Source organism: Anopheles maculipalpis, chromosome 2RL, assembly GCF_943734695.1.
Source record: "Anopheles maculipalpis chromosome 2RL, idAnoMacuDA_375_x, whole genome shotgun sequence".
NCBI lineage: Eukaryota > Metazoa > Arthropoda > Insecta > Diptera > Culicidae > Anopheles > Anopheles maculipalpis.
The window spans coordinates 22810700-22836313 of record NC_064871.1 but is presented as its reverse complement, the minus strand read 5'-3'; the positions used below and the strand labels follow the sequence as shown (position 1 = coordinate 22836313).

The following is a 25614-nucleotide window of genomic DNA, read 5'->3' as shown; positions in this document are numbered from 1 at the left end:
GGTTTACTACAGATACAGACCGCCGTCGAATCGGGTTCCTTTTAGAGGGTTTTTGCTTTGCTTTTATGGTTGTTTCCTGTTTTATTTTATACATCTACGCTTTCGAAATCTAATATGGGTTTCCTTTTGTTCTTGTTTAGCAGACTTGTATGTATATATTTTATATTTATATGTATGTATATATGTATAGATGTCTGTATATATATGTATATATCCTTTCCTAGTAATATCATCGATATCGATTTCAGTGAAAATGCAACCTTATGGTATGCAGTTGTTCATGATATGTTCGTTCCGCTCACCTGCTTGGGGACTTAATTATCAGTTCTATAGGTTTTTTTGTTACTCTCTTTTTCTTTACCCCAATTACTGCATGTATTTTTCTCATTTCCTTTCATTTCTTTTGCGACTAAACTCTGCAACAACACCTCAACAAGAATGTTATTATGGTTAAATAAATTCTTTTTAAAAATTATCAATAAAATAAGTTAAGAAAGACAGATAAAAAAAGCTAATTTCTGCTAGTTTTCAAACATCTTTTTTTGCCCATTTTCTCTTCTTCTATCTCTAGCACCTTTGAGTTTTGTAACTTTTCTGTACTGGTTTCTCGTCCGTACAGCACCTGCAACTGATTGATTTTGAATATTTAAAGCTTTTCCATGGAGGGAAGGTGCTCTTAGTGAAAAACATCAAATCTCAACATAAATACATATTAATTAGTAACTTTTCCATTCAGATTAACCTTTCCCTTTACTTAGCAACTGTTCAACATTCCTATCTACTCTTCCCACGTATCCCGCAAAGAATATCTGTAACTGTAAAGTAACAAAAAAAAAGGAAACCTAGCTGAAGGTACCCATCATTTGTTATTCCATTTGCTAACATGTCATTAAAATTTGCTATACATCCAACCGATCAACCTTCAGAGGTTGTCTTGCTTTACTATCGCTTTAGGATGTGGCGTTACGCCAACTAACAATTATATAGGTAAGTATAATCATTACTAGCTTCTGCTTTGTTTGTTTGTTTGTTTTTCTGTTTCGTTAGTAGCGTCTGTCTGTGTAATTTCCTTTTCGTTTTAATCTCTCCTAAGTCGTCCACTTGATATGTATTTGTTGCTTTTATGAACATATTGTATCGTAGAGTTTTTTCTTCTTTTCTTTTATATTATTTACGCTTCTCCCTTGACTTAGCTTCTTCTATTGATTTGATTTGATATGTATTCGTTACTTACTCTTGTCTTTTTTTTTTTTGTTTTGCATTTTTGCATGTCTTTTTTTAATATCATCTTTTGTTGCTAGTTACTTCTTGTACCACTTACTTTATGTATATACTTTAATACTACGCAGCTGACTCACCTTGATATGTATGTTTGCTGATAATGCTTCACATTATACGATTCACACCACGGGTGGAGAACATGCTCCACAATACTGCATGCTAATAATAAAGTCGATTACGTTCGTGCTCGGCTTCGGCTAACCCCAACCTACTGCTGCCTGCCGGAACTGTTCAGTCAAACCGAACGCCGGCGCCGGTGGGTGCGTTTCAAAAGGCCGTATGAGCCTGAGCCGGTCCGGTGCCGGGGACGACACTGCCGGGTGCCGCGACACCGCCTCCTCCGCCAGCGGATTGTTGCATCTGTCGCTGCGCTTCAACCACCGGCAGATCGTCGTCCGGTTCCAGGGCCGGATTTATTCGTCCGTTGCGCTCGTCCTTACCGACCATGGTGGCCGCACCGTACATACGCGTCATACCACCGGCCATTACCGAAAGCTACGCCGGAATGGGGAAAGAAAGTGTTTAAGTAGAAATTGATAACAGAAAAGCATGATCGAATTGTACCTGTTCGCCTGAATCGGACGGTTCGCCGACACGGTGCAACTCTTCCGGAATGTTTACCACGCATCGGAAGTAATCGTAGTGCGGTGGGAATCGGCCCGATTCAAATACCCACCTGGAAGCGAGTATAGACATATTGGATGTTAGCATTACGATGATAACGCATCTGACAGGATACATACTTTGTCCACCAGGAGACTCCGATAAGCGTGATTAGGCTCATGATCATGGCCATCGTTCGGAAGGGGAACATCTGTGTGCTGGTTTCTTCATTGTAGCCTGGATAGTGGATCAGAGCGGGCAGACCGAGCATCGATTCTCCACCGGACAATCGCACCATGAACGCGATTATGTACGCCGCCAGGCTGCCGTACGTGTTGCAATGATGCTTGAAGTGAACTACCATCAGCAGCTGTTCAGTGTGAGAAACACATGAAGCTTTGAGTTTCTAGACGAAGCTTAATATTTCTTACTATTAACTAATGTTAAGAAAAGATCTGCTTTGTGATGGAGAGAAGCGGGTGTGAAGCAATTGAGATTATTTTGAATGTTGATCATTAATTAAAATACACACTTAAAAACATTTTAAAACTTAGCTTAAAATAAGCTCAATATTTCAATTATGAAACCAGCAATAGTGTATAAGTGTTATGAACCAAAATATATCATTATATTCAGTTTTTTTTACTACATTTCGAGTACTTTAAGAATAAAATTTTATAAATATTATTCACTATTCAAAAAAAGAAACAGCCTCCATTTCCTTTCCAGGAAAAGAGCTGGCCGCAATCCAAAATGCGCATTATAATGAAATGCAAATCAAATCACCGAACATCAAAAATGACCGATCACTTCCTTAAGGTATCATATCACAACCACACTACCCCTGAGCATCATGGATTTTTTTTCCTATTTTGCATGTTTTTCTTCTACTCACCTGCGGAAAGAGAATACAGTAGACCAGGTCGGAACACATTGACCTGCGCACCAAGAAGCACCCGAATAAGGAACGAGAAGTAAAGAAATGCAAAAAAAAAGATAATTTTGATAAATGGTTCAATCTAAACCTTCTCCAGGAGAAAACGATTTATACTCGACAAGGCGAGAAAAGATTTGTAGCACAAACTGATGGCCCCTAACCAACCTATTGTCGCTGGAAGAATGTTACAAACACTCGACAGCACAAAAGAATGGCCCCCTTCTGCCGGGGGGAAAAGTGTTACAGAGTGCTTAGAAAATCGACCGATTTTGTCTTCCATTAGCATTCCACAGGAAAGAAAACTTGAAGCAGAAGAAATCTTTTGCCGTGTTGTACCGAACAGTACCGGCAAGTGCACAATGGGAAGGTCACGTATCGCTTACATTGTAAGAATGGTACGTTGCCGCTAACCGATTTGTAACCCGAGCAGTGTATGCAAAGTGAGACATTGTGCCATCGCAGTTTGTCTCTGATTTTCATTAATCGTACAGCATAAACTAGAAACAGAGGCTGCAATAGGGAAATGGATCTGACACACTTACCAAAGTCCATAGATCGAGGGTATGGTTAGTGCCATAATTGTGGACAGTATACCGACGACCAGAATGGACACACGCATGACCCAGATAATCTCCATCTCCGAAGCACGCTGCCGGAAGATCAGTCTGTACACGTTGCGAGCAAACATGGAGGATGCGGACAGTACGGACGAGTCGGCCGAAGACATAACAGCAGCCGAGACAGCACCGAGCCCAAAGAACGATACAAAGTCCGGCGTCAGATACTGCAGCACCATCGGCAGAATCATGCTCGTTTCCTGCGTCGTTAGTGGCCACGGGCCCTTGTAGTCCGTCTCGTTCCAGGCTGCACAAAAGATATGGGCCAAAGATAAGGGCAAAGTTATTGTTTACTGCTGCAGCCGGGTTCGGTGGGTCAACCACTTCGCCTTACGTGTAGCCTTGGCGATGGCACCAATAAGTACGGGTGGGATGGCCATCAGGATGCAACCGAACGCTGCTACGTAGGAGAGGATTTGAGCCCGGCCAGCTGTTTTACTGGAAAGCACACGCTGGAAGTATACCTGCCGAAGTCGTGAAGATTATAAACATTAGCATAAACGATTCTCACCACTGCTATCTGGCACGTCCGCAAACACACATACCTGCCAGGGAATACCGCCAAATATGAGCAGCAGTCCGTAGTCCAGATAGAACCAGGTGTAGCCCTCACCGATCTCACCGATCCAGTCCACGTCCATCGACGACAGACTCTTGACGTGGTCGTTGGTCCACGCAAACGGGATGCACATCCACAGCCCGATAAAGATACAGAACAGCTGTATCACGTCCGTGTACGCCACGGAATACAACCCCCCGAACAGGGTATAAAAGACGGCGATGCACGCCGACAGGATGACCGAGGTCTCCTGCTCCATATCGATGATCACCGACAGGGTGGCACCGAGTGCGGCCAAAATACCGGCCGCCCAGAACACTTCGCCGCAGAGGGCGGGCAAAAAGAGCAATCCTCCCATCCGCTCGCCGAAGCTGTCCTGCAGCGGATCCAGCATAGTGATGTAGCCCTGTTTTCGCATTGGGTTTGCGAAAAAGATGCCACCTGCAAACGAAGGAAGAAAGGAAGCGTGATGTAAACCCAAGCTTTGTACGATTGTCGAGGAAGCGTTTGGGTGACCTACCGAACACTAAACTAAGCGCATAACCGAACGGTGCCTGGCACCAGACGAGCCCGGAGGTGTAGATTGCTTCCGCCGTTCCGTTGATGTAACCGCCGCCGACCCAGGTAGCTGAGAAGGAGCGAATCGGTAAAGGCAATAAATAAATTAGACGTAAATGTACTGCGTATAAACCGTGCACTTCGTAGTACGGAGTACATTATGTGTTGGCTGTAGTAGCGTTGGAGTAGGGCTCTGGCTGTTAAGAAGTCAAAGCAGATAGGTTCGATGCTGCTGGTAGTTGTAAAGTGTACCAATTTGCCTTAAAATTTAAACACGTCTCAAGTCAAGTACGTTTTTCAATAAAGAACAGAATCGTTTTGTACTTCATACTGCTTAGAAAAGAAAATATATTTGTAATCAAGATGAGATAAAATTGTTAAAAAGCCCAAAACAATCTTTCTTCACCTCAACTTCTGATATTTTAGATTTGATTCATTTCTCAACTAATTTCAAGGATTTTTCATACGAGTTTCAGCGTAAATAAACACAGTATTTCAATCAGGAATTCAAATATGTAAACTAAGGATTAAATGTCATGAAATGGATCGACGTAAAAAGATTTGAAATTAAAAAATATCAGGATTTTTTCAGTATTTTCCAAGAGTTTGGAAGATTTCTACATATTCTTAAAAACTATTATACAACATCTCGCAAATGCTTTGTTACGCAACCGGAACTCTTGTACTGGGGTATTTAAAACGAGCGGATTATGTATTTTTACAGTCAGTGGGCTGAATGGTATAATGGAACGAAAATATTGTCATTGGAAAACTATATACGGAGGATTAATAATGGATCTCATGGGATGAGAAGGACGTACATCATGCGGTCCGACGGAATTTAAAGCCCAATCTCCCAATCGGGTGACTCACAACTCAAAATCCAATTCTGAAAGAATATATTTCATATAAAACAAAGCGATTTAAAAACTTCCTACTTTACTCTGATAATGAAGCAATTTAAATTAACGATTTGTAGTTATTGCGATTGTAAGGAGAAATAGCTCCGATAAAATGTTTTTTGGATTTTGTTTATGTACGCCTTGTAGTACAAATTTTACAACAGTAATAACATAGTTTAATGAAAATTTCTGTAAGCATCAATCCTCAAAGCTTCTATGTTAGTAGCCAAATAAGCTTCATTTCACTAATACACTAAAAACTGTGCTATAACAAGAGTTAAGGTGCGAAAGATCGGAAATAATTTCATCCACATAATTTACTTTCAAAGGCAAGTAATCACCCAAAAATGGAGTGTGTTAGTGCGAAACAACGGAATCCTGAGAGTAAAAGCAAGCGTGTTACGTTACAAAACCACCATTACAGCCACCGAGCCACGCTCCAAACACTACCCAACCCAATAAATGATGTAACTGTTCCTTCCTGCCCGGCTAGTCCATCCTGCGAGAGTGATTTATTGCGTGGCACTACTCACAGCCACGGATGAACAGTGGCAGCATCCTTATGCTCATTCGCACCAAAGTGTCCATGCTGTGCGAGGAAGGAAGAAGGATTGTGTCGTTTGGCGCCTACGCGTGTACTTACCGGTCATGGTGAAAATACCGACAAACAGACCGATCGAACGTCCGGCCAACATTACTTCCTCCTCCGAATCATTTCCGGACTCCTTTTTCCTGCCCGCCCATATACCGACCGCAAGGATCAGGATGTAGAACAGCACGATGCTGACAACGCCGGCGATATTAATCATCTTGGCTATTTTCGGGATGCGTCGTTTGAAGGCGACCAAAGGTTCTCTCCAAAGACCACGGAAAGTTTCCGTGTGTCAACTTAATCACAAACGTGATATCAGCAGGGTTTGTTGTTTTTTTACTCCCCTCCTCGGATCGGACCGGGCGTTCTTCGGTGCAAAGACGGCTACTCTATCGGCCCGTTGACGAACGGCCTTGACACTGGCAAGCACTGTGTCCTTCGGTCAACGGGTTTTCACTCTTCACCGGACGTTCAAGCTTAGCTTTGGCGTAACATGGCGCTTTTATTATGCGTGTTTGTGTGTGCGTGTGTGAGTACTACTTCCCGGACGAGACGTGTGCCAGGTTTTATTTCCGACGGTGGGCTTTATTTATTTATGTCACACAGCCGCGGGTCGTTGTCTTCACTCGGTTCTTTCGCAACGCGACAACAGTAACCTGAAACGAAAGTGTACGAAAGCGGGCGTTAGTTGAAAGGTTTACCCATAACAAAGGTGGTGCAGTTGGATGGAATTAATTTTCCAGCATGGAACGATCCGTGAAGATGATAAATTATGGCAAAGATACCTGTTTCACACACAGGGAAAAGATACAGCATAACTGATAGCAAACTATTACGTGATTGGTTTCAAACGATTCGTGTCAATATTTGCACATATTATCTTATCTTAGGTTGTGATTTTATATGGAATTTACTCCTTGTATACTTATAATAGAGGTTTTTATAGGATCTGCTTTATGCCGAATACCACTAAACTTTTAGTTATATATTTCAGGTAATTGTACAAGCATATATCTTAAGATTTTTCACATTGTATGGCAGGATACAGGATTGGATACAGAGCTGGCTTTTGACTTGCTTACTGAGGAAGTGATCATTTGCTGCAATCAACTACTGGGCTTCATACTTCGTATGTCTGAAGACATCAACGATCCAATTTCCCTAAAGTACGCGACACTGGAGTATCATCCGCTCAACATTCAAATATGCATCTGTAGTCTGGCAATGGCTTTCAATGAGATTTGCATTTTTTTAACTTTTATGTCCCCAGTGGCGGATTTAGCCTTTCTAAATCGGGCCTCATACACCTTGAAAGTTTTTCTGAATTTCGATTTTTGCTACTCTACACTTACTATTTGAATGATCATTGAACAATGATCTGAATAAGACAAAAACTTCAGAGAAATTGATGCAGAGAGGTTGGTTTAAATTGTCCCACAAAAAGATGCGCGACCCAAAGACGAATCCAACGGTAGGCTGCACGCCCTGTTCGAACTGAGCTAGTTTCGTCGATTTTCCACGGGCTAAGGGGGTTCTAAAAACTCCCAGAAAATTCCGCCAGCAGCATTTCGGGTTCCACCAAGTTAATGTGGAAAAACTTGATGGAACTTCTTCCTCCCAAGCCCTCAAATGACGCATCCAACGCTATGCTGTACGCCTCGATCGGACCAAAAATGAGCGAGTTATCGTCGATTTTCCGCAGAAAACCCCTTTTTCGTGGTATAACTGGGCAGGTGGAGGAATCGGGGTGTTACAGAAAAAGATGCGCGACTCAAAGACTCATCCAACGATACGTGAAACGCTACGATCGGATCAAAAGTGAGCGAGTTATCGTTGATATTCCATGGGCTAATGTGGTCCAAGAAACTCATTTCCGCATTTCCGTGGAAAACCTATGATAACTCATTTGGTCGATCATCTTTTTGTTGTGGCATGTACCCGATCCAACCACCTTCGCCCCTCCTCTACCTCCTGCACCATTATGTTCTCCTGTTACTCGTAATCAAATTTTGGTGCAAAATTTACTTGTGCTTTCCGATACCTACAAGATCGGAATATTTTTTTCTTCGGAAGGAGAAAATATGTTATGTAAGTTTTGTGCGATTTTCCCATCTAGGACGAAAGAGGTCCTCTAGCCGGCGAGGCTCCTCTGGCCGGCGATACCCCTGGCAACCGCCAGCTCCATCCATAAGTTCATCCACCTCTGCATAGCTTGTTAAAAACATTCAAAATTTTCCTTTAAAAAATGCAAAGATAGATAGTTTTATAAATGTTAGGAGTATAACCATCCTAAGCACCATTGCTATTGATATAAAATAATTATCACTTTACTTAAGTCAAGGCACTAAGTCATGCCACAGAATATTTAATTATTTGTCAAGTTTTTTTACTTAGAGAATTATTTTTGTATATTACTTGCTTCTAACATTCTTCTTCACTAATTTTAATCTAGTTTTTGCCAGTTAAATTTGGTTTTATTATATTTATTTTTAAATTATGGTCTGACTTTATGTGCAATCTGGAAGCACCCCTTGTAGTCCAAACATTAAAATTCATTTAAAATAACTCACATTGAAACAATCAGCTACAATCTCGATCAATAATTAATGAGCTCATTGCGTAAATTTATCGCCTAAATAACCTTTTCTGCACAGCAATTGAACTTGTGATTGTGAATTAATTTTTCACCTCACAAAACGGTTCTTCTCATGCACTGTGAGTAAGCACGAAATCCGACTGGCAGTAAAACAATCAAAAATGGAAAGTTTAACAACGTGAAAAGCGCCGAGCAAATCCATTTATTGCCACAATCAATAATTGTCAAATATTTAACACTTATTGCCAGTGAAGCCCCGCATAACTTTCCATTGTGATTGATTATTTCACAAGCAACAACGTAAAAATATGCTTATAATTGATTGTGTTAAACATTGAGCTTGTCCCCAGCTATCTGTTAAAATGAACCGAATTATGAATTTCTAAAGATACGATTTAATGCACACTCCCTAGTATACCTTTATTTTACACACATAAACACTCACCCGACCTCATTTTAATTGAACAGTCTTCTTCCACCTACCCTCCCAAAACCAAGCCACTCTATCAAGAATAATCCTAACGTAAATCACCGTTCAGAAAATCCATGAATACCACACGTTTGCTGCACTCGAGGGCTTATTGATTTTGAAAATTTTCCCCCCATGAAGCTTTTTCGGAACGTCATCGCCGTTTCGTCAAGGTCCGACCACTTTTCTCGTTCGGTTCCACACACAAACACACACACACACTTGTGCAGCGATAGTGCAGAACGTTCGGCCAGAAGGATTTACATGAAAGTACGCTAAGGAGCAGTGGAGCAGCTTTCATGGTTTTATTTTCCAACTACCACAGCGAATGCGACGATCATGATTTATGGTACAATTTTGGAAGCATGTTTTATCATCATCTCGGCTCCAGTTAGCGTGGGATACGCTGGGTACGGTTCAATCCTTACAACCGCTCAAATAGCTCCAGAATAGCAACAGAATCATCAAAAACAGATTAGGTATCAGTTTGCCTTTAACCTATCGTTATGCCAAGGGGCAAGGACATTTGAAGGACGACGAGTGATGCCTACCAAACGCAGTACAGAAAGATGCCAACAAAAAACCTGGAAAGTGGATGATTTTATTAATAATTTCCTTAGCTGTCTGCTGCTATCCAGAAGCAGTATCAGATAACAAACAATGTAGATAGCCATTTTTATCATCCAAGTTTGGTTCGAATCAGGACATAACAAGAATATACGTATACCTCATTGCTAGCAGCCAACATGCCAACACCCTGCATCTATTTGTACGACCTGCGCCACGACCAGGTTCCAGCAATGGAAACAATTTGAAATTTAAATGAGCAAATCCTCCAAATAGGGTAATGAGCAATGCAACATTTACCGGGCGAAGAACGTTCCATTCCTTCACTGCGCATTGTACGTGTTGGTAGCAATTTAGCCATCAACTTCCATCGGCTGCACCGTCCTCGTCCTCTAGCTTTAGTCACCCCAGAATGGAAACAAAAACCAAAACTGCAGGTTGTGTGAGTGACAGGATTTCTCAGGCACCGCTTAATCAAAGATTACTCAATCTCAATCGAACTACGATGTACCCGGATGGGGCTACGTATGCTTAAGACGACCTCTACGATATCTCTAAATTGAATTTTCCATCGTGAAGCACAGGACAGGAACGTATTTTTCTTCTAATGTTTTTTTTTTTTGTGGTGTCATACGTTTGGATGGTGTTCTCTGCTCAACCAGCTCTTCTAAACCGTTGGCGTACTGCTTAGTTTAACACTAATTTCATTACGGTAACGTTACCATTCGTTATGGTAAGTGATTGATTCGATCGGAAATATGAGCAGCGTGTGGATGGATTTGTTTTGCTCGCTGGTACGCTGAGCCGGGAAGCTCGGGAAGCATCCGCTGCACGCTTATCAGATCTGTTTGAATAATTCACCGGTCGTGATTGTCACTTGGTGGTAGAGTTCTGATTGCTTTTTCCATTAGTAATGGGCTTTAGCTTGGGAGCTTTTGTTAAAAAGATACTTGTTTGGAAGAAAGTGTATAAAAGTTGATCGGTTTTTTGTATGTGTTGTACATTAACAGATTCTACAGTTTATGAGCCACATGAGTTCTAGTGTTTATGAGCCACAAGTCTGCACTTCACTTAATGATGATGATTCTAAACTTTCATCATGTTAAAAGTACTTGAAATATCTACAATCGCTTGTCTCATTTAATGATTTTACCTTGGTCCAGTACGATTAAAATAATAATTGGCTCTTCTATTCTTTCCTCATTTTATTTCTTTTGAGATTAAAACAATTTTGGGAGAAAAAATAGAAAGTTGTATGTTTTTCCAATAAGCCATACCATATAAACGTTGTAATATAAATAAAATGTATTGAACATTTCAGCAAAATAACATTCGCGAAAACGGGAACGACCCATAATGCTGGTAAATCAAGGCAAATAAATTGATAAATAACTAAATAAAAAATCAAATAGACAATACGACGTAGAACCGTCATACTCAAATAAATAAAATATCAAGTTCGAAAAATATTGCGTAAACACATTTAAGCTTGCACATTTTTATGAAATGAATTGCACCATAGCAGGTATGAAATGAATTCGAGCCTCATCTATGATCCATCTAGGGCCTTGTTAGTTACCTCGTATAAGGTATGTGTTGCATGATGAAGATCTACAGGGTTCAGTTTGACTACAGTCTACAAAAAACTATTCAATAACTACTTAATAAGTATAATTTCCAAATGATTTTGAATCACCGTTGGCATCGGTTAAAAACGCATTAAAATTGCTATAAAGACAACACAAAAGTAGCTATATTTTAAAATCTATTTAACTAATTCTTGTGATAAAAATTCGATCCTTCTGCTTTTTGTCAAAATTTTGTTTGCTGTCTTTGATTTTTGTTTTTATTTTACTTTATTTTTAATGTTAGTTTGTTTAAAATATATTTTTATTGTCACTTGATATTTGTGACACAAATTAAAGCAAGTTAAATACAACAATACGACGGAGCGCCGTCATATTCAAAAATAAATAAAATAAGGTAGAATAATATTTAAATAAATAGGTTATAAGGTATAGCTGAAACATTGAGATACTAACGACATAACAACTTCATAAAATTAATATAATTTTTATTTTAAGTAATAAACATATTTTTCAAACTCTGTACGTCTTCATACCTGGGTAATGCACAAAATGCATCTACCACCAGGCGTCTCCATTAGTTTACCTCTCGAAACAAAGCTCAAAATTCTACATTTATTTACTAAACCCATAGTATTTATGCACTCAACAGTCTGTAAATAAATCATCACACCATTCAGAAGATAAAAAGAAATCAAAACCACTCTCAATAAACATATTAGAAGAGCCAGATTGCGCCCAAGACGCAATCACCTCATACCTTCGTATTGGCTAATTTTTGCTCCCAAGAAAAACACAGTTAGCCAATAATTAAATTTTATTACCCACTATTTATAACACGTCGAACAACTACGACGGGCGGTTGTATGGTGACATCGTTTTCGTCCGCAAAATGGCGGAAAACGCCGATAGGATGGCCGCGTACGTACAGCGGATCATGGCATGGAGCTAATGGTGCTATATGCAAACAACAACATTAACATCATGGATTCCGTGGCGGGTTTGGTTTTGAGGCAATGTGGCGGAACGCGTTGGAGGAATTATGGTGCGTGGGGAAACAAAAAAAAAATCCTGAGCAGATGAGCAGATAATATCACCAACAAAAAAAAAAGCTCTCACGCTCTTTCACGCTCTCTTCTCAAAGCTTTTCATGGCACACTGGGGATGGAAAACTTCAAGAGAATTCTTAAACCATCTGCTGAAGGTGCAAGTAGGAAAGAGTGAGACAAGGATGGTTTCCCTCGAACGGGAATGCTTCCCCGTACACAGCTTCTCTCCCTATGTGTGGGTGTAGCGCTACGAATTCGTGAGGGCGGTCAGTATAAAATAAAGCTTCACCATCGACACACACTAAACCACTCTCGTGTGTGCCGTAAGGCTCGTACATACATCGAGCCATTAAACGCATTTTAGCTGGCTAAATGTGTGACAAGAAGGCGCTCACGAATGAAGGAAAGGTTCGGTAAAGAGCCGATAGTAAAAAAGCTATTTCTGCTGAGCCGGTATTTGTAAGTTAGGCGACGGACAAGACCAGCAGTACCACCGCACATGCCGAATGCACACAATCAATAAAACCAAGATACACACACACACACGCCAAACGACGGCTTTTCGATTTCGGCGCACGTACGATTGTAGCACGTCTTATTTTCCACGAAAAACACACACAAAAAAACTCATTTAGCCTGTGCAAATACTACTTTGTTTGTGCTTAATTGCAATGGTTCTATACTGCTGCAGTGTTTTGCGACGGTGTTGGGGTGAATGGTTGGAGCCATCTGCAACCTACAATCGTAACATGAATAGTTGTAAACAACTTAAAATATTAATAGTTATCTAATCTCCGCGATTGAACGAGGTTGACTATCCAGGACGGAACAATTCCAATGTGCAATGGGTACAATCAACTCAAGGAAGGTAGATTGTTGAGCCAAAGAAGACGAATCTCCACAATCGTATACTTGCATTACACATTAGGTAACATAGAAATTAGGCCATAGAAACATACAAAGACCTTAGTAAAAATAGTCAAGTTAATCTAAAATGAGATAGTTGTTTGTTTATGTATATGTATATGTCTGATATCGTAAACATTTATTATATTAATTCGAATACAAAAAAACACACAGAAATGCACTTTTTCGAAACAAAACATCCTTCTCTTCCAAGAAAACCCACCGTTCTAAGGGTCTCTATTGAATTCGAGTGAGAGATGAGTTGAAAGACAAACCTAGTGAGAAGAGCCAGAGTGAGTCAAGCGTGAGAGTGAGACCCACGAGCGAAGGAATGTAAAGTAAGCGTTATGTAACGCAACCTTCACACACACGCACACACAACGTAGAACCCTTTTTTGCGTAAGTTTCTTACCCGTCAGTTCCTTCCTGGTCCTTACTCCGTTTTTTTAAAGATGAACACTGCGCAAACCAAGGAAACTGCCAGCAAGCCCGCCTTGAAGGCGCGAGTAAATTGAAGGAGCAAAGAAACAAGCGCAGCAGCCGACTATTACGCGTGTGTCATACGCATCCACAGACAGTATCACAACGAATTCTTCACCCTTAATATGATCACTAGTCACAATTTTCACCAACCGATGCCTTGCTAAAGGCGCACGGTAATGGCACGATAGCACTCGATTTCACTGGGTGGATTAAGAACCGGAACGCACTGGAAAATGTATGGTAGCGCCCGTGTAATTACGGGTCACCGTTTAACTTCTAGTTAGGGAACATGTTGGACGATCCACACTTGTGACGTTTCTGTGCCTGTTCCAGCGTAGCTTTACACCAAATTTGGCAGAGTTCTGCGATTTACGGAGAATTTGTGCAGTAAATTACAAAACTTGCTTGCGTTTCGGTAAGAACCTTGAAGGTCCTTCGGTCACAACAGAATGTGCTTCACACACACACGCACACTGGCAGCAAAATTCGATTGTTTCTTTAGCAGATTGCCAGAATGCTGGGAAGCTTTGCTTCAGTTTTGGAACTCGATGGATGTGGCGTGAAGTTGAGTGTTTGGGCGTGGATGTGTGAATATGTGTGTAAGCTTCGGTGCTGGTTTTGCTGCAGATAGCCGTTCCCCCCCGGGGGAGATTTCGGGGTGTTCGAAAGCAGGGAACGCTTTACGCTTTACAGCCGATGGCACGGACAGCTGTCGCCCCACCGCAGGGATGTCTTCTGAGACGGAGAATTTCTTGTTCTGAAGCGTAGCCCGCACATGTGCCCACCACCGAGATGCAACCAGGGATGTCTGCCTGTTTTTTCCCCCCTGTAGGTCTGTAGGGTGCCCCCTCACTCTCTCTCTCTTTCTATCTAGCTCGAACGACTACGAACGCGACGATCCGATCCGGTTAGCATCAGAAACTGTACTCGGGTCAAACACTTTTCCTACCGTGTACCGAACGTACGATACACACGGAAAACTCTGTGCTCAGGCAGTTTCACTCTCTGCTCTCCTTTACAAGCTGAAAGAGGAAATAAACCAACACCTGAACGTCCTACTAAAGCTCGCTCGTTCTTGCTCAATGAGAAGCTTAAGCATGTGTGGGTGTGTGTGTTTTTATATTGGAATCCTTTCATTGGACAGCCCACAGGTTCAAAGGCCACGCTTATTCAGCTACTCCAACCACTACCAGTTGGTCCCGCTGGCAATGATCCTCTTTGTTACTGTATGCGATTTCGTATGAATGAAACTGTCTCCGTGTGTACCCACACTTATAAACGTCCACAAATACACGGACAAGCAGAGCACATTCATGTGGAGTAAAGCACACATTTTCCTGCGAGAGAGTAAGAGCGACCGACAGCCAAGAGACCCCAACAAAATAACAAGAGCATCGTCAAATGGAAGGGAAAGCCACGCTTGGTACGGTTGTAGACAGAACTGCACTCTGTAATCTTCGCTTTTTCGGTGACGTAAATACACATGAATATATTAGCGTGACACGTGAAAGTTAGTTCAGATTAAAAGAAGAAGAAAAAACACACGCATACACATCTGTGCGTCCTTTTTAAACCAAAAGTAATAAAAAAACTTTCACTACGAAATGAACTTTTACCTCCAGGATGACATTATGTAACAGAGCTTCATGATTTCCTGTTCAAAAATATCGCTTATGAAATTCCTGTATTAAAAGTTACAATAACTCTACTATCATAGGTCCAACTACCTTTGGCCTAATCTCCTTACGCTCTTGTTGCAAAAACAGTTGTAAAAGTATTTTATTCTTTTATTCTAAAACTTAATTGCTAATATGAGTGCTTCGGTTTATTATCACCCCATCCAATTCAACCTAAACAACGAAACCCACTCACTGCAACCGGAACTAGAAATCCTGAGGATGGGAACGATACTAAATGCCGGTTGCAAACGGCTTCCAGTCCAGTTTATGGTCCGTATCTATCCGAGAGCAATCGGAGAGCAAGAGTGTTTTAGAACAAGTAAGCAAATAAACAACGCAATCAAATGTATATAAGTTCAATCGATTTCATGCTCTGCCCAGAAATATTGAGCGCCACCCAAAGAACGGTAACAAAAAGCATAAGCTTTCGTGGGTGAGCTTTTCACATCGATGACGTCAAAGGGAACAGTTCTTAATGGTGCGGATTACATGGATTGATATTACATGGAGAGTTAATGCACGACAATGCACAGCTGTTGGCGATTAGTTGTCGCTGATATGAAATCACGAATGGAGGCGCATGGTTGCTCCCGAATCGATCACCTTAATAGTGTGATGTGAAACACGTGTTGGGACAGCTAAACTGTGGTTTTTTTTTTCTGTAAATCATAGTTCATTTACACGTCCGAGCAGAGAACTTCTAGAGCTTCCAGTGTATTTCTTATGCATACAATGAACTGTTTAATGAAAGAAATTTTAATTACGCGAAATTTACCAAATTTAAAAATTGTATAATAAAATAGAAAACACAGATCAAACAATAATAAGTGTAAGAACCTTCTTTAAACAAGCAGGGAAAATCCCAATAAGTTTCAATTTTAGGATATGACCAGCTATCGAATCTAGTGGCGGGTCATTCGACTTTTTTTTACAGATCGACCCGTAGTCGGGTTCATTCCTATAGGTAGTCGAACTCGCATATGCTTTGTTGCACCTTCTAGTTGATTCAAACTCGTTGCACTCACGGGTCGACCCGAACTCGCTTGGATGCTCGCTGACTCGCTTATCACTTATCGAATCCCATGTGGACAAATCTGTAATAGTAATAATAGAATTACCAGCTGTGGTTACAATAAAGTCAAAAGGCCATGGGGCACCTGTTGAAATCTATGTGAAACTACTGAAAAAATATAAGGTCGCTGGCCTTTTCTTCTCGCTTGCCTCGCGCAGGTAGCTTGTGTTTGAGCCAGGTTCTCAAAAAACGATTTCAAAACAAAAAAGTTTTAGAAGCTTTCATGAGAAAATAAAAATTCTAAAGAAGAGAGTAAATCAACCACGAGTCTCATTTGTTAAGTAAAAGCGATAAAAGAGATAACAAATTCAAGATTTTTGCCATTTTGCATGGGATTCGATAGCTTTACACCTTTGTACAAGTGGTCGAAAACAAGCTGTTTAAGAGCGTTTTAACGGTGTATGGAACTTTGCAATTCCATGTCCATAGTAAAAGGCCCTTGAAACCATTGATTGTGGGCATTCGTTAAATACCGTCAAATTATCCCCTTCCTAACTGAACTATTTGAAAGAAATTGTACTACATATTCACCTATTTTCAATCGAAATTTTGAAAAAAAAAAATCATAACACTAGCAATCGCTGTTTTTCTATGCATCTTGTGCCGATGCATACATTTCGTCGGTTGGGTGTCCGCTGTCACTCTGAGATGGTGCGTCATTTCTGACAGCTTTCAAGCTGCAGAAGTATTATGTAGAAAAAAAACATACTCGGTATTAAACTCTGCTACGACTGACGATAAGAATCGATGAAAAACTTGTTAAACAGTGTTTATCACACGATTACAGCGCTTAGTTTGCTCTGAAAGTTACAGCAGAAGTGTGGTCTAACGCCAAAAATATCCCTTTCGCCTATTTCTCATCCATTTTCCACTGAGCGATTCAACGAAACTGTGCGTGTGTATGCGTGCATGTGTTTGTACTCTTCGAGGTGTGAGTGTGTGTAAGAGGCAAAAGAAGTAAAATTATGGCAGCTACTACTGCAGGGGGCATCAGCACGGTCGTGCTGCATTCGGTTTGCTAGAATTTTTTGGCACGGCATCTGTATCAAACTTGGATGTGTGTGAATCGACAAGTGAAAATAAACAACGCATCGCAGAGCAGCTATTTCACGACAGGTCTGCCCAGTGTGTACAACACAACGAACGCGGAGTGAAAGCCCAACCGGTCACACCGCAAAACCGACCAATACATCTGACATTGTCGTCTGCGCCAAAGCAAGCAAAGTAAGTAGCAAAGTTGTCCCTTTTGCTGCATCTCATCACCGTCGTTCCGGGACGCTGTTCTAGTTGGAACGTAACCGCACCGACCAGTTGCGCACGTCTGCGTTTCGTGGATATCCATCCGTTGCAGGGCTCTGGATGTGGGCGCTGTCCTTGTTTCTTTTTGGCGTATGTTTTCCTTCCTTCGGTCGCCCCCTCGGCCAGCACCTCGTCAGTTGTCCTGTGAAGGTGGTGGCGCCACACTAAGGTCACGGAAACCGTATGGCAAAATTTGCTGTCGGGCATTTGACACACCCTCAGACACCCTTGTAATCCCACGCACCCAAACATTGTATATGTACGACGTCTCCCGTCACACCGCCATCCAGGGCCTTCTTGTACACTGCGGGAAAGTGTGTGACCGCATTGGGTGGTGCGTTGATGCGACACAATTCGGTGGTGAATGTCGCAGCATCTTTTCAATGTTTATCTAGCTTGGTAGGGCGAACAAAAGCGATTGGAATCGCATTCGATCTCAGCAATCCAATTTGCAGGTGTCTTGTGACCATGACAGCAGCACGGGGGGTGATGGCTGTTTGTGTAGAATTTTCATTCTACATGATGTTAATCAATTGCACAAAACGTTAATTTAAGCCGATATTACTTTTTAATACCAACAAACTGTTCAATCGCTTCCTTCCACGCCCTGGGGTTGCATTGTATGTCACGGTATTCCTGTACCGAAATCATTGCAAAAGTGCTGGTGCACTGAGAAAAGATAAGCGAAACCGATGGCGTTTGTTCGATTACCTGGACGTTTAGATAAGGCACATGCATACAATAGTGATCGGCGTTAGGCGGGAACCGATAGTCGGTGAACAACGGTGGCTGCTTTTAAATTGTTGAATTTAATTGATTTTGCTTTCTTTTTTACAGGCGGAGCGGACAACAAAAAAGCCGTTTAAATAACCATCTGAACGACCGTATCGAAGATAAAACATGAGCGATAATATGGCAGCACGGAATTTAAGCAGCTCGAGTGGTGGTGGTGGAGGCGGAAGCCATTTGACGCCGGGTGGTACAGCAGGAGGAGGAGGGCTAGCCGGTGGGCTACAGCACGAAGGTAGCACGGAGGACATCGAACGACAGCTGGAAGCACTGGATCAGGAAAGTGATTCCGATTCGGAATCGTTGGAGGAGCTGGAAGCATGCGAAAACATTGATGTCGTCAATCCGGACCAATCGGCACCCGCACTCGACGTAACGACACGCTACACTATCTGCCTGTTTTGCAAGAAACCGTTTCAGCTAAAGAAGGAACTCAAAAAACATCTGTTTGAGCACATGAAGAACCTGAAACCGATGAAGGAAAAGAAGATTGTGGAGAAAAAGTTCAAATGTCACAAATGCTTCAAAACGTACACGGAAAAGGCACGGGCCGAGAAGCACATGACCAAGTGCAAGAAGGTGTCGAAGCTGCTGCTAGATATGAGCAATGCTGGTGACGGCCGGATAATGGGTGGCAGCGAGTATGATGCTGCCGTTGCGGAAAGGAGTAACAAGAGTAGCATGAAGAGTGGTGGCAAATTTCGCGAGCCTACCTCACCACGATCGCTCGTGTTCGATCCGGATGCAGCGGCCGACAGTGACGAGCGTTGGTCGTCGGTCGACGAACGAAGGGAACGCAACCAAGTGGTACACTTTGACGAACGAACAACCAAGGGTGGTGGTCCGGGGAGTTCAGATGAATCGCCCACATCGCCCGGTACCGGTGGACATTTTCAAAAGTGTTCGTAGAGACCGACAGACGGCCCCAGTCCTACGGCAGTGTAGTAACGACAGTCGCACAGCAGCTGATCATCGAGTACGACGCCTTGTGGAGGGATTCGATTCGATCGACAAGTAACGTACTACTACTACTACTACTACAGCCTGTGTAACATCGTGTTCCTTAGTTATTTCTTCTTTCTCGCATATACCGATGGCCAGCCGGTCGGTTGACGGTCGGAAAGTGAAACGTGAAACCGGTGCTCGGCAGACTTTTCACGTTATTTTAATTTGTACACCATATCGCACTCTCCCACTTACATATTATGCGCTGTGTGTGTGTTTTGGGATTGTTCTTGTATTGTTTTTGGTGCTAAATATTGTATACAGCAGTAGCAGCATAATGATATCGTAGCGAGCAATTTCAAGCATTTGAGAATGAGATTCGATCGGTATAGAGTTGAATCCATTGTATGACATGGTTGATCAGTGTTCGCTTCAAGCAAGAACACAAACGAAAGCAAATATTTCTACTTCCCCGTCGCCAGCCCGGGGAGGGCAAAAAAAATGCCAAACTAGCACAACGTAGGTGCGGCCAGTGTGCCGTACGGCTTATATTTTATGGTTATCGGGATGGGCGAATGATGGGAGCAGCGTATATATCTATTATTATTACAACTTATTACACCCTATAACTTATTTTCCATACTAAATTACACCTTAAATACACACCCCACACGGCTACAGCAAAGCGAACGAATTACAACAACACGAAGAAAAAAAAACATAAACACAGACACAACACACAAATACACGAAATGTAACGATTAGTATATTAATATAATCATTTATTTAAAAGAAAAAAAGTTAAGCATTGTGATACTTGCCACATACATACTGTTTAATTAAATTTCCTAAATACCTACATAACGTACCAATTTACCTTTGTATATAGATTATAATTATATAAATATTATGCCTGTGCTAATGTGTATATGGTATATATCTATACATATATATGTGTGTGTATTATGCCTTTGTACCAGTGCGATTTTATCTCGGTTAATGTGTAAACACAATCGTATACCACAACGTCCACAACGTGGATGAGTTGATGTTTATTTTTCGCTTTGCGGTTTATTTAAACTGCTTACAACCTTTGTTGTAGAATGTGACGTGATGAATCCCCCCCGGTTCGGAGCAAAAATGCTCCATGAATCACCATGTTCACCTTTTCGGCGGTACCCATTCGTACTAAAGACAAACTAAATAGTTTATGTTGTGACTGAATGTGTAAAATGAATCACTAAAGCGATTATCAATAAACGGTACTGCTGCATCAAACATTGTCCTGGGATAGGAAAAATTTAAACATTTCAGTTGAGCACTACGTGTGGTGTGATCAAACATTAAGATATCTACAGCCAGAAACCACTTCTTGGTCTCCTATCCAGCGTATTTCATGTTTAGGTGGAAAATAGCTCTATGTTGCCGTGTAATATTCCATGTGTAATAGGAAAATTGGCCAATAATTAAAACAATCTGCAGTAAGCAAAGGGTTCTGCTGGTACTAGTCGAAGAACACGCACGGTATTAAGATTGAAACCAGGTTAGACGTTAAAGAATGGAATTGAAAACGATCACCGATACGATGAATGAAATGAAAACGATAGGCATGTGTTTGGCGATCGACATGGATCCATTTTCTGGGGACAGCTACGCAGAAAAAATCATCTCTAGGATAGGGGAAAAATCAAACGAGTAGGTGGAAAATAAAATCGCTTCATACAATCATGAGATACAGAGAAAAGGACAGAAGACTCCGACAGAAAGAGGAAGCACTCAATCAAGAAACGTTCGAATATGCTCCACGCGTTCCAAGAGCCACGAATAATGACTAAACGATAATAATTAATAACTAAATATACTGTTGAATATATCCAACTTTATATGCTCCATGCGCCCTAACTTTCACTACTTTCAGTATATCACACACTGTGTGGAAATATCACCCGAGAATAGGTTACACAAATAGGCAGACAAAAGCGCAACACCGGGGAAGGTGGTAACTATCAAAATTATAACAAACGACTTATTACAGTGTTGGCGTTGGTTCCGCCCGTTGTGGGGGGACATATGTGTACAAACCAAGCTAAAATCTTTCCACGCATAAGAGCTGCGTTAGCAAAGTTAGTAAAGTCGTACGAATCAAACAATCAATACGAATGTGCGCGATGAGTTGTATCGAATGTTGTGAGCTTAGGATTTCTTACTCAAACCGACAATGGCATGATCATTGTACGTGTGTCTATTTGCCTATTTATATATGTGTGTGTATGTGTATGTATGCATACTAATGAATGTCTAAAATTGTTGCATTAGATGCAGAACATCTCAAATTAGCGAGCTGTATTTTCGGAAAGGCGATAATTAGATTAGACACAGCCCTACCTTAACAAATGCTTTTCATTCAGCATTTGGGGCTGACAAGTGGAGTGGTTGACTTTCAAAATCAAATTAAATTCAATCTTAGTTTTATTTTTTTTTAATCTTCTCCCATCCTTATACGTAAGCTCGTCCTGATTGATGGGCAGTTCTCCATGTTTGTACGATACTTTGTATATGTGAAAGTATGTGTGGCGCAATAGCTCAAATGAGAATAGTCCGATTTTTAGTTGATCCTTCCGCAAACTATCCCAGAGGGACAGCAAACAGTTGTTTGTTATCTTCAAACCCTTTCAAACATTTATTTTTCAATAAATCTGCATCAGCTCAGCAGAGTACACCAGTTATTGTCCGTCAAGTGTGTGGCGTAAGCGTATGTGTGCTGTTAACTGATAAATAATGTAATGGAAGTAATTGGAAATTTAAACAAAATAATTGTTATGCTTCTCTTCACCAAGAAGTAGCGACGAGTACGCAAGAAAGTTGAAGAAATGTCGAACCCCCTACTACTGCTCGAAGATGGTACAAGCAGACAGAACTGGCGAAGTAACGGAAAAGCAAAATATACAGTGGCTTTTGAAGTAAGGAAGTAAGGGAAGAATACTTTAATTTATTAATGTGCAACGATTGCATGCATATATCGCAACAAAACGCATCAAACCAGAGTGTGTTTCAATAGGGAAAAAAGAATATAAATAAATAAGAAACTCCTAAAGAATCGGGATGGATAAGGATAAGGACATTTATGAAACTTTGTTGACAATGGTTTTGAAAAAAAAACAATGAATAAATAATACGTTGCGGGAAATTATAAGAAATAACATTATTATACATTATGGATGGACCCCAATCAATAAAAGTGAAAAAAAAAAAACTGGCGACAAACGAAAGACTAGAAGATAGCTGAAATGTAATCGGAACTCATACAAGGGAAAGAATGAGCTGAAAGTATGAAGACTTTAAGATATTTTCAGACCTTTGAACAATCTGAAACAGGACACATTTTCTATGGACAGAACCGGAGGAAGCGCTAGGATACAAGATATCATTTTTCCATTAGCGAAAGTACGCTTACCCAATACGAACATCATCCAACCCTTTTTCTCGAATGTACTTCAAATAATAAAACGAATCCCCTTTTACCGTGCAACTGTTGGTGCGTTCCGGCGTTCAAATAGAGCTCGTATGAAAGAACTGCTGCAATCAAAGTAGTCATCGAAGTTAAGAGAAGTTGATTAGTAGAGTTGAACCGTACTAGTGCCATACCATAACCGTGTCGTATGCTATACCCAGAGTATAGAAATAAGTAATTCGAAATTATGATGAGAGCCAAATTTCCCTGTGACGAGAATTCGCACGCCCAGGTACGTTTTCATTGCCACATTCTGTTAATGGTATGTTTAACAAAGCACTTTTCTCTGTACGCGGCTCCAGCATGATCGTCTATTGGCCGTTTGGAAGACGTGCGAAAAAATACGACCACTGCTCGAACCCGTCGCAGAAAAATTGCGTCTCCAGTTCCAACATGAAGATGCGTGCCATTCCGGAACCATTCCGGTGTACCTGTTTGCTAACATACTATTCTGTCATTTGGGAGAAACCCTCAACAGAGAGCAAGTCTGTGAAATTGCGGAATATTTTAGCGCCACTGCAGGCCGTACATCGTACGATCAGTTTTGCGACGTCCTGTTTGGTAAGGTGGCCAAGCACGATCATGACGCTCAAAATACTCCCGATCGTTTGTCCGTGTACGAGCATCGTAAGCTATCCCTGACCCTGATGTCGATAGCCAAAGCGTTGCGCTATCGGGAGCAAGTCCTTATGCCTTACTTTGAGGACTATACGCTGACGACAAACTCGAACTCCTTCTGCACCATCCGCTACGCCACACGTGTACTTTATTACCTAGGCGTGACGCTAGCAAAGTCCGATACTGAGCTACTCGTTAAGCGCTTTTCTACCAATGGCCATAATTTCCACTATCGGGCGTTCATAGAAGAAATAGATCAACTGTTTCGTTATTTAGATGCACACGATGGTGCACTCGATCGTGAAAAGGACGATTCCGCAGTTCCTCCCAAAGTAATACACACCCAACTGTCCCCGTTAGATCGTTCTGAAGTTGGATCATTATCGGTATCTGATATGATCGGTAAACGCGTTGCATTCCATCCCTGTTTAGTACCGGCTCGCAAAGACTACGGCCCGGAAGAACTACTGTTGCGTATTCAGCGTCATATTTGGAATAGTTCCATCAGCATGAAGGAGTTTTTCCAACAGTACGATCAGCTGCGATGTGGTTGGCTTTCTAAAACCGTATTCATTCGCTGCTTGGACGCGATAGGACTTTCGGCACTCGATCGATTGCCGCTGAGTGAAAGAGAAATCAAACAGCTTTGTGAGCGATATGCCGATCCGAATGATCCTTGCAAAATTCATTGGACAGCTTTTGTAGATGAAATGAATCATGTATTTACCGAACGCCATCTCGACAAGGGACCCTTCAAACCGATCGAAAGTCCTCCGCAACCAGTGAAGAATTTACCACATGCTGGGAAGCAACAACTTGCGTCGGAAGTATTCAAGGATGCACAACGGCTTGTGGCCAAGTTAAAAGATAAAATTACCTGCCACGGATTGTTGATCGAACCTATGTTTAAAGATTTCGATACACATCGTAATGGACACGTCAGCTGCAGCCAAGCTCGAGAAGTCTTTTCGACTGGTGGCATTCATTTAGAGGAACAGGAAGCATATTTGCTCGACAGACTTTACGGAGATGCAGTGGGATTTGATTATGATCAGTTTTTGAAAGACATCGAAGTGATAAAACCTCCCATCGCGGAAGACATACAGGCGTACCGGAAAGTTATCGAGCGTATCAACAAGGATACGGTACAACAGCCGGTTCCGACGCACTGGGAAAAAGATATCGTTCGAGTGTTGGCAAAAGTGAAGGCACAAGCTGTAAGGCGTCGCTTACGGTTGGTTGATTTTATGCAAGGGTTTGACCCCCTGAATCACCACCGTATCAGTGATGTGCAGTTTTGTAGAGGACTTGCAACGGCCAGTGTTCAGCTAACACCAAACGAGATGCAACTGATATGTGAATATTTCCGCACACCTACCTGTCAGACGGTGGACTATAAACGGTTCTGTGATACTATTGCCGAAGTTGACTATCAACCGTACCTTGAGAGAGCACCACTGTTGGTACCGTGTAGCCATTTCCCGGCCGACGAACAACCGGTGAATTTCTTAAACTTTCACGAACGAACCATCGTCTCCAAGGTGCTACAGAAGCTTGCCAGGCATGCGGATATTGTGTCAAACTTGGGATCACTGTTGAAAGATTTCGATTCGCAAAATGTTGGTCATTTAGGTCGAAACCAGTTCCTTCGAGCATTGGCGACACGTGATTTGCATACGCGTATCTCCAGCCGTGAGTTTGAAATGCTTTGTAAATATTTTGCTGTGGAAGTTGGTAAGTAGCTGCCTAGCTTAACGCAATTACTTAAATGTGATTGAACTGTTGATTTTTTTTTGTTTAGGATATCGGCAGGAATTTAACTACCGTGCGTTCCTGGAAGCCTTGGATTACTTGTACACGAATCGAGAAGTTCATCCATTTTGATCGTAAAGAAAAAAGCCAAATTAGTATTATCGCTCACTAAATACATTTATTTTGTAATAATTTGCCAACATCAATCCCATTACATCGTCCACGTGTGTGTAACGTGCTTTTT

At 41.5% G+C, this 25614-nt stretch overlaps 3 protein-coding genes across 3 annotated transcripts; 2 read left to right on the top strand and 1 right to left on the bottom strand.

Moving 5' to 3' along the window:
* Window positions 1-1511: 1511 nt before the first annotated feature.
* LOC126557491 (high-affinity choline transporter 1) lies at window positions 1512-6269 on the bottom strand. The gene is made up of 9 exons (XM_050213283.1): window positions 6101-6269; window positions 4518-4625; window positions 3984-4438; window positions 3773-3902; window positions 3364-3685; window positions 2780-2822; window positions 2025-2254; window positions 1846-1957; window positions 1512-1776 (listed from the first exon to the last, which is right to left on the bottom strand). Exons 1-9 carry the CDS (start codon window positions 6264-6266, stop codon window positions 1549-1551), a joined length of 1794 nt encoding a protein of 597 aa, XP_050069240.1. The 5' UTR covers window positions 6267-6269; the 3' UTR covers window positions 1512-1548.
* A 12377-nt stretch (window positions 6270-18646) lies between these two features.
* Window positions 18647-19465, top strand: LOC126558805 (uncharacterized). Its single transcript, XM_050214876.1, has one exon. The coding sequence runs from the start codon at window positions 18656-18658 to the stop codon at window positions 19451-19453; it is 798 nt and encodes a 265-aa protein (XP_050070833.1). The 5' UTR covers window positions 18647-18655; the 3' UTR covers window positions 19454-19465.
* A 3725-nt stretch (window positions 19466-23190) lies between these two features.
* LOC126557258 (uncharacterized) lies at window positions 23191-25502 on the top strand. Its single transcript, XM_050212966.1, has 3 exons — window positions 23191-23232; window positions 23303-25352; window positions 25420-25502. The coding sequence occupies exons 1-3, from the start codon at window positions 23191-23193 to the stop codon at window positions 25500-25502; spliced, it is 2175 nt and encodes a 724-aa protein (XP_050068923.1).
* The last annotated feature ends 112 nt before the right edge of the window (window positions 25503-25614 follow it).

Excerpts from the sequence above, each read along its gene's own strand:
- LOC126557258 (XM_050212966.1), top strand. The coding sequence starts at position 23,191 with ATGAGAGCCAAATTTCCCTGTGACGAGAATTCGCACGCCCAG. Across the intron at positions 23,233-23,302 it reads ACGAGAATTCGCACGCCCAG|CATGATCGTCTATTGGCCGT; the intron begins GTACGTTTTCAT and ends ACGCGGCTCCAG. Across the intron at positions 25,353-25,419 it reads ATATTTTGCTGTGGAAGTTG|GATATCGGCAGGAATTTAAC; the intron begins GTAAGTAGCTGC and ends TTTTTTGTTTAG.
- LOC126557491 (XM_050213283.1), bottom strand. The coding sequence starts at position 6,266 with ATGATTAATATCGCCGGCGTTGTCAGCATCGTGCTGTTCTACATCCTG. Across the intron at positions 4,439-4,517 it reads TGCGCTTAGTTTAGTGTTCG|GTGGCATCTTTTTCGCAAAC; the intron begins GTAGGTCACCCA and ends CTTCGTTTGCAG. Across the intron at positions 3,903-3,983 it reads TTGGCGGTATTCCCTGGCAG|GTATACTTCCAGCGTGTGCT; the intron begins GTATGTGTGTTT and ends CGACTTCGGCAG.
- LOC126558805 (XM_050214876.1), top strand. The coding sequence starts at position 18,656 with ATGAGCGATAATATGGCAGCACGGAATTTAAGCAGCTCGAGTGGTGGT.